Genomic DNA, 13146 nt, shown 5'->3' with positions numbered 1-13146 from the left:
GAACTTCTTTACAAAGCATATAGCTACAAGGTCATCCTACACACTTCTATTCAAAAGGATAAACATTTCAAGTTTCACAAGTCTTTCCACATAAAAATCTGATTCAAGATAGTCTATTGCATTTTAATTATACCAGTATTTGGAACAAAATATTATCCTGGGGCTCAGTGATCAAAAAGGATTCATGACATATGATCTACTGTACTGCTTAACCACAAAGACCTGGAAGTGGTACAAGAATTAAACAATTTATTTTTGAATGCTTCTACAGCAGCAAATTACAAAGAAAGAGCAGAAGTCCTAGGATTCAATGACAGTAAAGAACAAAGTGGTCCATATTAGTTAATAAGAAAAGACATTGGAGAAATTAATAAGACTATTAATCTCTGGTCCATACTGCAAAGATCTAAAAAATGGTAGAACAGAAGGGTGATGCATTTCCTAAAACATCCCAAATTCTAAAATCAACTTCATGGACTGAAAAGGTTCGAATAAAAACTCAATTTTCAAGCAAAAGGGGGAAATAGAATTATAGGAAAATTTGTCTAATATTAACAGAGAAAATTAAAGAATCCATAAAACAAGAATATGGTAACCATGCATATGGAAAAGAAATGTGAAAATTATTATGCAGAGTAAACATTGTTTTACCTGGTGAGCAAAATTTACAGGGCTAGATAAAGAAACATAATCATCCTCTAACAGCCCCATTACTCAAGACTCACATACCATAGCTTTATCTTTATCTATCTCTCTAATCACCTTCTGTCATTAAAATTAGATCTTCACCTTTCTTTCCCTGTTCCAACAAGAGTCTCAAACTGAAATGCTGTTTATTTTTCCACCTGTTGTCTGTAATGAGCATTTCCAGCATTTGCTGTATTTTATTTCAAGACCCAGCTGTTTCTAAAATGGCCTAGCTCACCATTCAATCCTAACAAAAAATATGCCCAACATTCCACCTCCCCAAAGAAATGAATAAACTCCAATTATAAATTCTGTAAAATATTGTTTTGTCACAATAAAGAACACCACCAAAAATGTTTTTCCCGTTGTCCTATTTACTTACCAAGACTGTTATCACTGCTGGTTGGCCATGAAGCGATTCGATCACGTAATTTTCTTTTTTTGCAACATTCATCTGACTTAACTGAAAGTTCTCCTTCTTCTTTTCTTATTTCAGACACCAACTGCATACGACAACGTGCAAAATCCTCAAAGGAAATCTTGCCATTCTCATCTGCTCCCAATTGATGCATAATCTCTGCAACTGACTCTTCCATGTTTAGTTGTCGACACACCATAAGCAAATCATTCCTGAAGAGAGTTAAACAAAGATCACTACATTTATAGAAACACGATACCTTGACGTGGCAAAATTAAAGCGTTTTATTGACTATATGTTTAATAAATGGTACTAAGCTATTTTTTCCTGTGTTACAGTAATATTTAACTTAAGGTTTTTTGTTTGCAAATATTATAAAGTCTGCCAAAGATGCCTCAATTTTAAAATGTAGATACATATAAAGGAAGCATTATTTCACAAGTCTTATTTTGGAAACAAGCCCAGAATCAAATCTGTCTGCTCAAGCATGTCATCTGAATGTTAATTTCCCAGTGAAACTTTAAGCATTCAAAAAGATAAAAATTTGATGATTGAAAATAACTATATTTAAAATCATCAACCACAAAATGGTCTTAAATGCAACTTGAAAAAATCTGTTTCTTATAAAGACCTTCTGGTTTTCATTATCTTTCAGTACTTAAAAAAAGTACAATATTTGAAGAGGGCAAAACTAAATAAAAAGAATAACCAACATTTTAATACTCCACAACAGAACAGTAGGTACTGAGGCCTAACAGCTAACAAAAAAAAAGTTTTGAGGACTCAGTCTGAGAGGCATTATGACAAAGAGCTCATTAAAATTGCAATCAGAATCCAGTAGATTATCACTGATATACATCAAGAAATTTTACTATGTTTCCAAAAATAAGTAAATAATACAAAAGAGGAATAGTGAGGTAATGCTCATGGACCGTTCGGAAATCTGATGGTGGAGGGAAAAATGGTGTTCCTAAAATGTTGAACATGGGTCTTCACACTTATATATATCCTCCCCAGTGGTAGTATTGAGAAAAGGGCATGTCCCAGATGGGAAGGTTCATTAATGATAGATGTCACCATTTTGAGGCGTCACCTTTGGAAGATCCGGGACCAACATATTGATGCAATTACAAAGAAAGCAGGACAGCGCTTACATGTCATTTTGAGTTTAAGGTCACTTGGTATGTTATTAAAGACTCTCACAAACTTCTACAGATGTAGAAAAGAGATTGGTTAAGGCTAGAATTTACTCCTGTCTCAGCAAGGACCTGGAACCATTGCAATTTGCCTATCACCACAATAGGCCTACGGCAGATATAATCTCATTAGCTCTTCATGCAGCTTTGGATCACCTGAACAAATTCAGAACCTAGTTCAGGGTGCTGATTGTTGTCTATAGTTCAGCATTTAACACACATCATTCCCACAGTTCTGATGGAAAAGCTCCAGGACCTGGGCCTCTGTCCCCACCCCACCACCCCGCAACTGGATCTTTTACTCCCTAACCAGAAGACCAGAGTTATGTATGGATCAGAAATATACCTCCACCTCACTAACAATCACCACTGGCACACCTCAAGGATGTGTGCTTAGACCACTACTGTGTGGAAAGGCACAGGTCAAATGCCATCTATAAATTTGCTGACAGTACAATTATTGGCAAAATTTCAGATGGTGACAAGGGCATAGATGAGCAAGATATTTTAGCTAGTTGAGTGATGTCACAGCAAAAACTCAACGTCAGCATGTCCAAAGAACTGATTGTGGACTTCAGAAAGGTTAGGACAAGGGAACACATACCAGTCCTCAGAGGAATCATCGATGCAGCTACAAAGAAGGCACAACAGTGGCTATGTTTCATTAGGAGTTTGAGAAAATACAGTTGTCAATAGAGACACTCACAAATTTCTACAGATGTACCATGGAGAGCATTCAATTGGTTGCACCACTGTCTGGTATGGTGGAGGGGGGGGGTTGCTACAGCACAGAATCAAAAAATACCACAAATTACATGACATACGCCAGTGATGTTACACCTGGTTCTGATGTACCATGGAGTACATTTTAACTGGTTGCATCACTGTCTGGTATGGAGGGGCCACTGCACAGGATAGGAAAATCGGGGCAGAAAGTTGTAAACTCAGCCAGCTCCATCATGGTCACTAGCCTCCACACATTGAGGACATCTTCAAAAGGCGAAGACACAAAAAGGTGGCATCCATCATTACAAAACCCCCATCATCTAGCACATGCCCACTTCTCATTGCTATCATTAAGGAGATACAGGAGCCTGAAGACACACGCTCAATGATTCAGGAACAGGTTCTTCTCCTCTCCTATCAGATTTCCGAATGGACAATGAACCCATGAACACTACCTCACTAGTTTTTTTCCTCTTTTTGCACTATTCATTTAATTTTTTAGAACATTTTTCATTGTCATTTATAGGACTTTTACATTGCATACTGAACTCAAGTGGTGTCAATATTCTTGCAGGCCAATTCTTGTTAAGAGTTGTTGGGGAGGGTTTAAACTAGCTTGGCTGGGTTCGGGAACCACAGTGACAGGTTAGAAGATGGGGCAGTTACGTAAAAGTTGATGCAGCATGTAAAGAAACTGTGAGGAAAGAAAACAAGTGGAAAGTGCATAATTGCAGTCAGTTGGATAGGCTGACATGTATCTGTTTTAATGCACAAATTATCAGGAACAAAGATGACAAACTTACAGCATAAATCAGTCCATAGAACTATGACTTCGTAGCCATTACAAGGGCAGGACTAGCTGCTGGATGCTGTGGGATGTAGACGTTTCAAAAGGGGCAGGGAGGGAGGTAAAAGATGGGAGAGTGGCATTGCTAATCAGGGAAAGAATCACAGCTTCAGAAAGAGAGGATGTTGTGAAGGGATTGTCTACTGAGTCAGTGTGGGTGGAAGTCAGAAACAGGAAGGGTGCGATCACTCTACTGGGAGTATTCCATAGGCACCCCAATAGCAACAGAAACAGTGAGGTGCAGATCAGGAGACATTTTTTTAGGAAGTTATGAAAATAATAATAGGGTTGCTGTCATGGGTGACATCAACATTCCAGGCACCTCCTTAGTATGAAAGGTTTAGATGGGGCAGAATTAATTATATGTGCCCAGGAAGAATTCCTGACACAGAATGTAGACAAGCCGATGAAGGAGAGGCTATATTGCATATGGAACCAGGCAATGAACCAGGTCAGGTGTCAGTTCTCTTGGTGGGTGAGATTTCAGTGACAGAGACCTCATCTTCCTGACATTTAGCATAGCCTTGGAGAGAAATAGGACCAGACGGTATGGAAAAATATTTAATTAAGGGAGAGGAAATTATGATACTGTTATGATTGAACTCTTTGAGGAAATGAGAAAACAAGTTGATGATGGCAGATAAGTGGATGTGATGTATATGGATTTTAGTAAGCATTCGACAAGGTTCCCTATGGTAGGCTCATTCAAAAAGTCAGGAGGAATGGGATCCATGGAAATTTGGTTGTGTGGATTCAAATTGGCTTGACCACAGAAGTCAGATAGTGGTAGTAGATGTTATGTATGTATTCTGCCTATTTTAAGATATTTGGAGGAAAAGTACAGGAGGGATGTCAGAGGTAGTTTTTTTTTTACACACGAAGAAGGGGTGTCTGGAACACACTACCAAGGATGTGTAACATGAGGTGTTAAAGGATGTGTTAGAGGCTAACACGAAGAAATCTGCAGATGCTGGAAATTCAAGCAACACACACAAAATGCTGGTGAAATGCAGCAGGCCAGGCAGCATCTATAGGGAGAAGCACTGTCGACGTTGCGGGCCGAGACCCTTTGTCAGAACTAACTGAAAAGAAAGATAGTAAGAGATTTGAAAGTAGGAGGGGGAGGGGAAAATGCAAAATAATAGGAGAAGACCGGAGGGGGTGGGCTGAAGCTGAGAGCCAGAAAGGTGATTGGCAAAAGGGATACAGAGCTACAGAAGGGAAAGGATCATGGGATGGGAGGCCTAGGGAGAAAGAAAGGGGGAGGGGAGCACCAGGTGGAGAACAGGCAGAGTGATGGGCAGAGAGAGAAAAAAAAACTAAATATATCAGGGATGGGTAAGAAGTGGAGGGGCATTAATGGAAGTTAGAGAAGTCAATGTTCATGCCATCAGGTTGGAGGCTACCCAGCCGGTATACAAGGTGTTGTTCCTCCAACCTGAGTGTGGCTTCATCTTGACAGTAGAGGAGGCCATGGATAGACATAGCAGAATGGGAATGGGACATGGAATTAAAATGTGTGGCCACTGGGAGATCCTGCTTTCTTTGGTGGACAGAGTGTAGGTGTTCAGCGAAACAGTCTCCCATTCTGCGTCGGGTCTCACCAATATATAAAAGGCCACACCGGGAGCACCAGACGCAGTATACCACACCAGCCGACTCACAGGTGAAGTGTTGCCTCACCTGGAAGGACTGTCTGGGGCCCTGAATGGTGGCGAGGGAGGAAGTGTAAGGGCAGTTGTAGCACTTGTCCCGCTTGCAAGGATAAGTGCCAGGAGGGAGATCGGTGGGAAGGGATGGGGGGGATGAATGGACAAGGGAGTAGCATAGCGAGCGATCCCTGCGGAAAGCAGAAAGGGGGGGAGGGAAAGATGTGCTTGGTAGTGGGATCCCGTTGGAGGTGGTAATAGAGGCTGATAAATTAGGGCATTTAAAAGACTCTTAGAGGCGATAGAAGAAAAATGGAGGGCTATGCTGTTAGCTTGATATTAGAATAAGGTAACGGGTTAGCACATCATGGGCCCAAGGGCCTGTACTGTTTTATTTTCTATGATGTTCCTTCCAGTTAGGTAATGCTTATGCATGAGCAAAAGTAGGGCAGAAATATGTTTTAAGAAACATTCACAGCCGTGACAAGGGCAGCATGAAACAAGGATCATTAAAAAGGGCAACTTTAAGTACCTCATATATGCAAATAGTAAAAGGGAGAAAAGAACGCATGTGGACAACAGTTTTGAAAGATAAAAACACAATAAGCCGTAAGACATAGGAGCAGTTAAGTCATTCAACCCATCCATACTGCTCCACCATTTTAAACAGGCCAATTTATTATCCCACTCAACCCCATTCTCCTGCCTGCTCTGCATAACCTTTGACACTCTGACTAATCAAGAACCTATCAACCCATGCTTTATACTCAACGGTTTGCCCTCCACAGTTGCCTGTGGCAATTAATTCCACAGATTCACCATCCTTGAGCTAAATAGATTCCTCATCATCTTTGTTCTGGGGCTGTGCTCTCTGGTCCTTGACTCCTCCACTGCAGGAAATATCCTCTCCTTGTCTACTCTATCTAGGCCTTTCAGTATTTGGTAGGTTTCAATGAGATTCCACCTCATTCTTCTAAACACTGGTGAGTACAGGCCCAGAGTCACTATATGCTCATTTTCTCATGAACCTCCTCTAGACCCTTCCCAATGCCAGTCCATCCTGGGATGGGAGATTTCAATTGCCCTAAATGTGATTTAGGTATAGTCAATGTAATTCCCCTGAAATGCACACTTAAAATTACAATACATAAGGACGTCATTCACAGATCAGACCCAATCACAATTCCCGACCTCCAAAGAAGCATTTTATAAACCAATAGCCAAAAAGCCCAAAAAAAGAGATGAGGGGTGGGGTATAATTCTGGATTTAGTCTTAAGGAATGAAATAGGTTAGCTGAGAGGAGCTCAGTGACAATTAGATTTAGGATTGTTACAATTAAGGACAAAGATAAAATTAGAAAGTTCATTTTTGAGGCAAGCCTTTTAGAAGAGTGAAAACTGCCTTTACAATAATGCACAATAAACGCTACCCAAACGTAGAAGGAAGAGATTTAAAGGGTTTAGTCTAACTGTAATCATACAAATATAGAAACAAGAGAAAATCTGCAGATGCTGGAAATCCAAGCACCTATGGAAAAAAATGCAGTCAAAAACATTGACTGTACATTTTTTAATAGATGAATCCTGGCCTGCTGAGTTCCGCCAGCATTTTGTGGGTGTTCACAAGACAAAGGAGCAGAAGTAGGCCATTCGGCCCATCGAGTCTGCTCCACCACTCCACCATGAGCTAAACTATTCTCCCGTCTAGTTCCAATTTCTGGCTTTTTTCCCATATCCCTTGATACCCTGATGAATCAGATACCTGTTAATCTCCTCCTTAAAAACCTTTAATGATTGGGCCTCCACAGCTGTATGTGGCAACGAATTCCATAAATCCATGACCCTCTGGCTAAAAAAATTTCTCCTCATCTCTGTTTTAAATGGGTATCCTCTAATTCTAAGACTGTGACCTCTTGTCCTGGACTCACCCACCAAGGGAAACAGCCTTTCTACATCTACTCTGTCCAACCCTTTCAACATTCGGTATGTTTCTATGAGATCCCCTCTCATTCTTCTATACTCTAATGAATACAATCCAAGAGCCGATAAACGAACCTCATATATTAGTCCCTGTATTCCAGGAATCATCCTAGTGAATCTTCTCTGAACTCTCTCCAACATCAGCACATCCTTTCTAAGATAGGGGGCCCAAAACTGCACACAGTATTCCAGTGTTGCTCATACAAATATAGAGTGGATCTCCAAATCTGTAGGACTGTGAATAACAAGGTGCAAGGAAGATAAGGCCATAAAGGGAAGCTTACATCCAATATCAAGAGTTTAATACTACAGAAAGCAAAGAAGAATATAGAAAGTGAAGAGTGAAATTAAAAATGAAGTTGGGAAGGAAACTAAAAAAGTTACTTGTGGAAAAAAAATTAATGAAATCCACAAATAGTATGAAGTGTATATAGTATGTACTGGGGAAGACCATAGAAGTGACTAAAGTTAGTAAGCTGTATGAAGACGCAGAGAATGTAAGTAAGAATTTTAAAGAATGTTTTGTGCTTGGCTTTACAAAAGAGAGGGATATGGATGAGGTTGAAATTAATGTGAAATATTGGACAAGGCAAATATAATAAAAGGGTGGGGGCTAATAGTTTAGTTCAAAATTATGTAAGTGGCAAGTCCAGATAAAACACCTGTTTAACATTTTTTTAAAAAGGAAGGGATATGATTGTGGCAATTCTACCACAATTTCACTTAAGTACAGGAAGAATTTTGTCAATGCTGTACTGTTGCTTGAAATAAAACTAATGACTAACAAGATTGACAGCACTTATCAACTAACTTCAAAATCTGGACTTCTGTATCTCAAACTGCAACTGGATCTTTGACTTCCTCATTGGTAAACCAGTCAGTGGGGATAAGTAATCCTGCCAGTCATTACAGGTACAACTCAAAGATGCGCACTTCACCCACTGCTCTACTCTCTCTACACTCATGACTGTGTGGCTTGGCACAGCTCACATGGCATCTATAAATTCACTAGTGACATCACTGTTGTTGATGCAATCTCAAATGATGAGGAGACGGCATACAGAAGTGAGATCAGTTGGTTGAGCTCTGTCACAACAGCCTCAAAATGTCAGCAAAATCACGTAATTGTGGACTTTGAGAATGGGGAGTCAGAACACAAACCAGCCTTCAATGAGGAGTCAGCAGTGAAAAGGGTGCACAGCTTCAAGTTTCAGGATATTGAGAAAATTCCGCATGGGAGGCTGGTCAAAGAGATACAGTCAGTTGACATTCATAGTGAGGTAGTAAATTGGATTCAACATTGGCTTCACGGAAGAAACCAGAGTGGTAGATGGTTGCTTCTCTATATGGAGGCCTGTGACTGGTGGTGTGGCGCACTGAGATTGGTCCGTTCTCTTTTGTCAACTCAATGATAATCTGGTAAACTGAACCATCAAATTTGCAGACAACACCAAAATTGGGTACATAAGAGTACAGTGAGAAAAGCTATCAAAGCTTGCAGTGGGATCTGGGTCAGATGGAAAAGTTGGCTGAAAAATGGCAGATGGAATTTAATGCAGACAAATCTGATGTATTGCACTTTAGTAGCATAGACCATGGTGGGACAATCAGTGAATGATAGGACACTTATGAGCATAGTAGAACAGAGAGATTTAAGAATATAGATCCATTATTCCTTGAAAGTAGTACACAGCAGATACAGTCTTTTGGTACACTGGGTTTCATAAATTATAGTATGAGTCTAGAAGCTGGGATGTTATGTTGAAATTGTAGATTTTTTAAAATTCAGAAATAAGAGCTTTTTTATCTAGAGATTTTTAAGACTTCAGTAAGGCCAGATTTGGAGTATTGTGTGCAGATCACCTACCTATGGGAAAGACAAGAGTACAAAGTAAAATAAAATATTAAAGTGTACTGTGAAAGAGTACAGAGAAAAATTGTGAAGATGTCATCAGGTCTTGAGGACCTGAATTACAGGTTTTTCAGGTTAGAGCTTTTTTTCTGGTGAGCATTGGAGAAAAGGGGAGATTTGATAAAGGTATACAAAATTATGATGAATATAGATAGGGAAATGCAAACAGACTTCTTCCATATGTACTTAAGAGGAACACAAGGGGAAATTTCTTCACTCAGAGGGTGATGCAGGTGTAGAAAGACCTGCCAGTGGAAGCAGTGATGTAGGATCAACTGCAACATTTAAGAGAAGTTCTGATAAGTAAGTGGATGGGGGAAGGTATGAAGAGCAATGGTCCAGGTGCATGTTTATGGGACTAGGCAGAATAACAGTTCAGCAGCAATCCACAGATTTCCACCCTTGAGGTCCTGCTTTTCAGCTTCCTAAATTCTCTCTTCAGGATTTCAACCCTTTTCCTACCTATGTTGTTGAGAATATGTACTATGAATTCTGGCTGCTCACCCTCTCCTTTAAGAATGTTGTGGACCCGATTCAAGATGTCCCTGACCCTGACACTTGGGAGGTAAGATTGTCTGGGAGTCTTGAATCTCTTACGTATTCCACTAACTGTTGAAAACTCTATTATCACCGCCGCTCTTTTCTCTTCCCCCTTCCCTTGAGCCACAGAGCTGCACTCAATGCCAATTCCTATGTTTTAACATTTTTGTAAACCATGTAACAATATCATAACTAAAGGATTGTGCAGAAGCACTAATTAATGCTAGTTATTAAACTGCTTTCCCATATCTTTCTGCCAGTATTCAATCAACTGGGCTTCTATGTCCCATTTCTTTGAGAATTCGTTCTGTTTTAGTCAGTGAATTGCTGAGTATTAATATGTACACTGCTTTCCACCACTAGTGTGCTGAATGTATTCACCTGTAAAGTTTTACAATAAAGCCTTCAAACAATTATATTATTTAGAAAGTCTATTATGTACACAGGCGTACTTTAGCGGCGCTTTATGATTCAATTACTTTCCAAACTTCAAATTTTACTTTATCCTGTTGTGCAGTTGGTCTCAATGCTCCAATTTTAGTATCACGTAAGAGTACTCATTCTGAATAGCATCTCCAAACACGCAACGATTTTACTTTAAATTAAAGCTAAACTGACTTTTTCAGCTACGTTATAAATTGTAAAAGGCTTGATCACAGAGGTCTTAAAACTTCAAAAACATGAAAACCGTGTAAAACTCTAAATGCTTGTATTCGCTTTAGTTTCAACGCTGTCTCTGCGGCCGTTTTGGTCACCGAGATTCTCTTAGAAACCTGCAAAAGTGCATTTAAACAGTGCAAATGGATCTCCGCCTTTATAAACTGTAGTCTCTTAAGAATGCACAGCTTTCGCCTTTGAACAACTTGCATATTTGTTTTCATGTCACTTGTACATAAAGCAGTGGAAGTTCATGATTTGATATGGTTGGAAGTTGTGCAGCAACTGAACCTCTTAAAATCACATTGACTTCTGAAAAGTTTCTTCGCCCCTCCCCCAACTAGTGTCACAAATGTGATTTAAACTTTATCTGTGAGGTACTAAAGTAACACCGATTCCTCCAACAAGCTTTTAAACTATTGTTTGCAGCAACTAAGTATAATCAGTTCTTTCTCTTTCATCCCTTAAAACCTAAAACATTCCTCCCCTTCTCCCTCCCGGTGGCAGATGGAGGAAATCTGTTCCCTACCTGCTGATGTAGCCATCGCCATCTCCATCACAGGTCTGAAAAAGGCGTTTCATCCGCTCTTCCTCCCCGGTGCTCGAAGTGTCACTGCTGCCGCTACTCGCGCTCATCACCGCCGCCATCTTCTCCTCACCCAGCCCCTAAACTTACAACGTCACGGCAAGCGCGTGCCCGCGCGAGGCCGGAGCTCCGAGCGGCAGCCGCGCGCGCCCCCTCCCCCACCCTCTCGGAGCCGCCGGGGGCCTGCGGCGGACTGCGCGTGCTCACGCGCGCGAGCCGTTTGCCCAGAGGGACGGCGGGGAAGGTCAGTGCGCGAGACAAACTTGGCAATTAAAAAGGTTTGCTGTTTTTTTTTTAGTTATCATCATGCCCGAAACCAAGCAAGGATTGACTTAAGGTCCTTGGAACAAAATTATTTTCTTCTTCCACACAAAATGCTGGAGGGACTCAACAGGTTAAGCAGCATCTATGGAGGGTGAACAGCAGCTGACGTTTCGGGCTGAGACCGGTCATCAGGACTGGAAGAGGGGTGGTAGGGGGGCAGAGGCCAGATTAAAACAAACTTGGGAGAAGTGGGGAGAGTAGAAGCTAGTGGGTGAGTGGATGATGAAAGGGAATGATGTGAGGAGCTGCCAGGTGGTAGATGGAGGAGTTAAAGGCTGAAGGAAGAAAGGACCTGACAGGAGAGGATATAAATGGAAGGGACGAGGAACCGGAGAGAGATCATGAGGGCAGGGGAGGGGAAGAAAAGGGTTGAAAGGGCCACCAACTGGGTAAAAACAAGGAAACTAAGGGAGTGATTGCCGGATGCTTATGCTGTCAGCCTGAAGACTACCAGAATGGAACGGGAGGTGGTTGTTCCTCTAATCTGTGTGGCATTGGAGGAGGTCGTGAACAGCCGTGTCAGTGTGCGAATGAGAAGTGGAATTGAAATGGGAGATCGTAGCTGTTGCACGATGAAGCAGTTCCCCCAATCTCCATCAGGTCGCACCGACTGGGAGCAATGGATGTAATCATTGACACCAGCAGACCCGCAGGCGAAGCTCTACCTCACCTGGAACAAAGTATTTAGGGCCCTGAATGGTGGCGAGGCAAGAGTTGTGCTAAATGACGGGGGGGTGGGGGGGTGGTGGTAGCAGCAAGTGGACAGGAGAGTCATGTAGAAAGCGAGCTCTGGGGAAAGCAGGAGGCCAGGGAAAGGGAATGATGTTCCTAATGATGTGGTACCGTCGGAATGGCGGACGTTGAGGATGATGTGTTAGATGCGGAGGCTCATAGGATGATAGGTGAGGACGAGGGGAATCTATCCCTGTTACATTGAGAGGGTAGGGTGAACGCAGAAATGAAGATACAGGTGAGGGCAGCATCAGTAATAGTGGAAGGAAACCCCCATTTTCTGTGGGGGAAAAAGGATATCTCAGATTCAGATTTGTCACATGCATAACCAAAACATGCAGCGAAATATGTAACTTGTATTAATAGCCAGCACTCTGAATGTTGTGCTGGGGGCTGCCCGCAAGTGGCAGCGCACATTCCGGCGCCAGTATTAGCAAACCCACCATGTTCCATAGAACGACCTGATCAACAACTACAAGACAAGCCCTTTTCCCATTCATTCAACCCACCCCCATTACGGTATGTCACCATATACAGGGCATACGGGCTATCGGTTAATCTGGACAGCCGCTTAATTTGGACAATTTTTGAAGAACAAAAATCGAGAAAGTAGTTGGGATTCCCTTCGTCTATTTGGGACATGAAACGGTTGCCAGTTTCTAACTAGCGTCAGTCCATTGTGTGACCATTAGACACTACACCATGCTTTCAACGAAGTTTTTAAATATGCTTATGATATGTTATCCGTTTGGGCCGATGGACGCCAGTTCAAAACGTAGTGTTTTTTATCATTTTCTGGGTTTTTTTGATGAAATTCAGACCGTTGTCAAGATGCCACGAAAAAATTTGACACTAGCCAGAAAAAAATACCGTACTGAACTAATTAAAAAGC

The 13146-nt window shown here is 41.4% G+C and overlaps 1 protein-coding gene and 1 long non-coding RNA gene across 3 annotated transcripts in view; one reads left to right on the top strand and one right to left on the bottom strand.

The window, feature by feature from the left end:
• mcc (MCC regulator of WNT signaling pathway) overlaps positions 1-11272 on the bottom strand; it is a 151024-nt gene extending 139752 nt beyond the window's left edge. For both annotated transcript variants that reach the window (XM_073068610.1, XM_073068619.1), the window contains exons 1-2: positions 11142-11272; positions 1070-1317 (exon numbers count right to left, since the gene is read on the bottom strand). In XM_073068610.1, the coding sequence (XP_072924711.1) occupies positions 1070-1317; positions 11142-11260 (367 nt within the window). In that variant the 5' untranslated portion in view covers positions 11261-11272. The remainder of the gene's footprint in view (positions 1-1069; positions 1318-11141) is intronic.
• A 101-nt stretch (positions 11273-11373) lies between these two features.
• The window catches only part of LOC140739921 (uncharacterized), a 45873-nt gene continuing 44100 nt past the window's right edge, over positions 11374-13146 (top strand). The window contains exon 1 of the long non-coding RNA XR_012101770.1: positions 11374-11476. This is a non-coding gene — a long non-coding RNA (uncharacterized lncRNA). The remainder of the gene's footprint in view (positions 11477-13146) is intronic.

The sequence above is a fragment of the Hemitrygon akajei genome, chromosome 2 (genome assembly GCF_048418815.1).
Source record: "Hemitrygon akajei chromosome 2, sHemAka1.3, whole genome shotgun sequence".
In the NCBI taxonomy this organism is placed as follows: domain Eukaryota; kingdom Metazoa; phylum Chordata; class Chondrichthyes; order Myliobatiformes; family Dasyatidae; genus Hemitrygon; species Hemitrygon akajei.
This window is presented reverse-complemented; position numbering and strand designations above follow the sequence as displayed.